The following is an 801-nucleotide window of genomic DNA, read 5'->3' as shown; positions in this document are numbered from 1 at the left end:
AGTTGTGTATGAATAAATCTTTTTCTTTTTGATAATTGAATATTTAGGCATTTATCATTTCTTCCAATGTTTTATATTTTGCAAAACATTGTAATAATTTACTAGATTTTATGTTTATGTTGGCATCAGCTAAAATGATAAATGATTAATGTAAAAAACAATATTAAATAATAATTTATTCAAAGTTTTATGTAATAATTAAAATATATAATATATAAAGAATTGTATTTTTTCATTAATAATTTTTTACTCACAGATAACCGAACATTCGGCGATTAATTTATTAATTTCATTTTCATCTAAATATAATCCTGCTAATTCTCTGACCACAACTTCGTTTAAGTTTCCATCATCATCATACTATTGCCAACAAATAATAATTTTTTTTTATTTTATACATATGTCAAATTCTATTTATATTTAAAAAATTTTATTATTTATACTAACTGCGTTGAATTTGTTCAATAAACATTTAGAAAATAGTTGAACTTTCTCATTTTCTAAATCAATGATGCCGGCACGAAAATCATTTTCTTTTTCTGAAATTAGAATAAAAAAATTAATCAAAAATATTACGATTTGTATCTTATTTCATTATTTGCAACTCACGTTCATCAATGCCACTGTCTATCCTGCAAACTGGTAGCGTAGCACGTATCCCAATTTGTAATTCTTCAAGTGTCTAAAAAAAATGATTAAAATATATATTATGAAAATAGCTTACATTAGTTAAATAACGTATTTTAAAAATAATTATTTATTTAATAAATTGATTTTTATTAAATATATAATTATTTTTAA

The 801-nt window shown here is 20.8% G+C and overlaps 1 protein-coding gene and 1 long non-coding RNA gene across 2 annotated transcripts in view; one reads left to right on the top strand and one right to left on the bottom strand.

Annotated features, from left to right (window-relative positions):
- LOC116186749 overlaps positions 1-801 on the top strand; it is a 12,202-nt gene that overhangs the window by 9,639 nt on the left and 1,762 nt on the right. The gene's annotated exons all lie outside the window — the stretch shown is intronic.
- LOC102673708 overlaps positions 44-801 on the bottom strand; it is a 2,598-nt gene continuing 1,840 nt past the window's right edge. The window contains exons 2-5 of the mRNA XM_006609036.2: positions 610-682; positions 448-539; positions 255-360; positions 44-129 (exon numbers count right to left, since the gene is read on the bottom strand). Coding sequence (XP_006609099.2) covers positions 44-129; positions 255-360; positions 448-539; positions 610-682 — 357 coding nt within the window. The remainder of the gene's footprint in view (positions 130-254; positions 361-447; positions 540-609; positions 683-801) is intronic.

Source organism: Apis dorsata, unplaced genomic scaffold (assembly GCF_000469605.1).
Source record: "Apis dorsata unplaced genomic scaffold, Apis dorsata 1.3 scaffold_52, whole genome shotgun sequence".
NCBI lineage: Eukaryota > Metazoa > Arthropoda > Insecta > Hymenoptera > Apidae > Apis > Apis dorsata.
The sequence above is the reverse complement of the archived record's forward strand: the minus strand, read 5'-3'. Positions and strand labels throughout refer to the sequence as shown.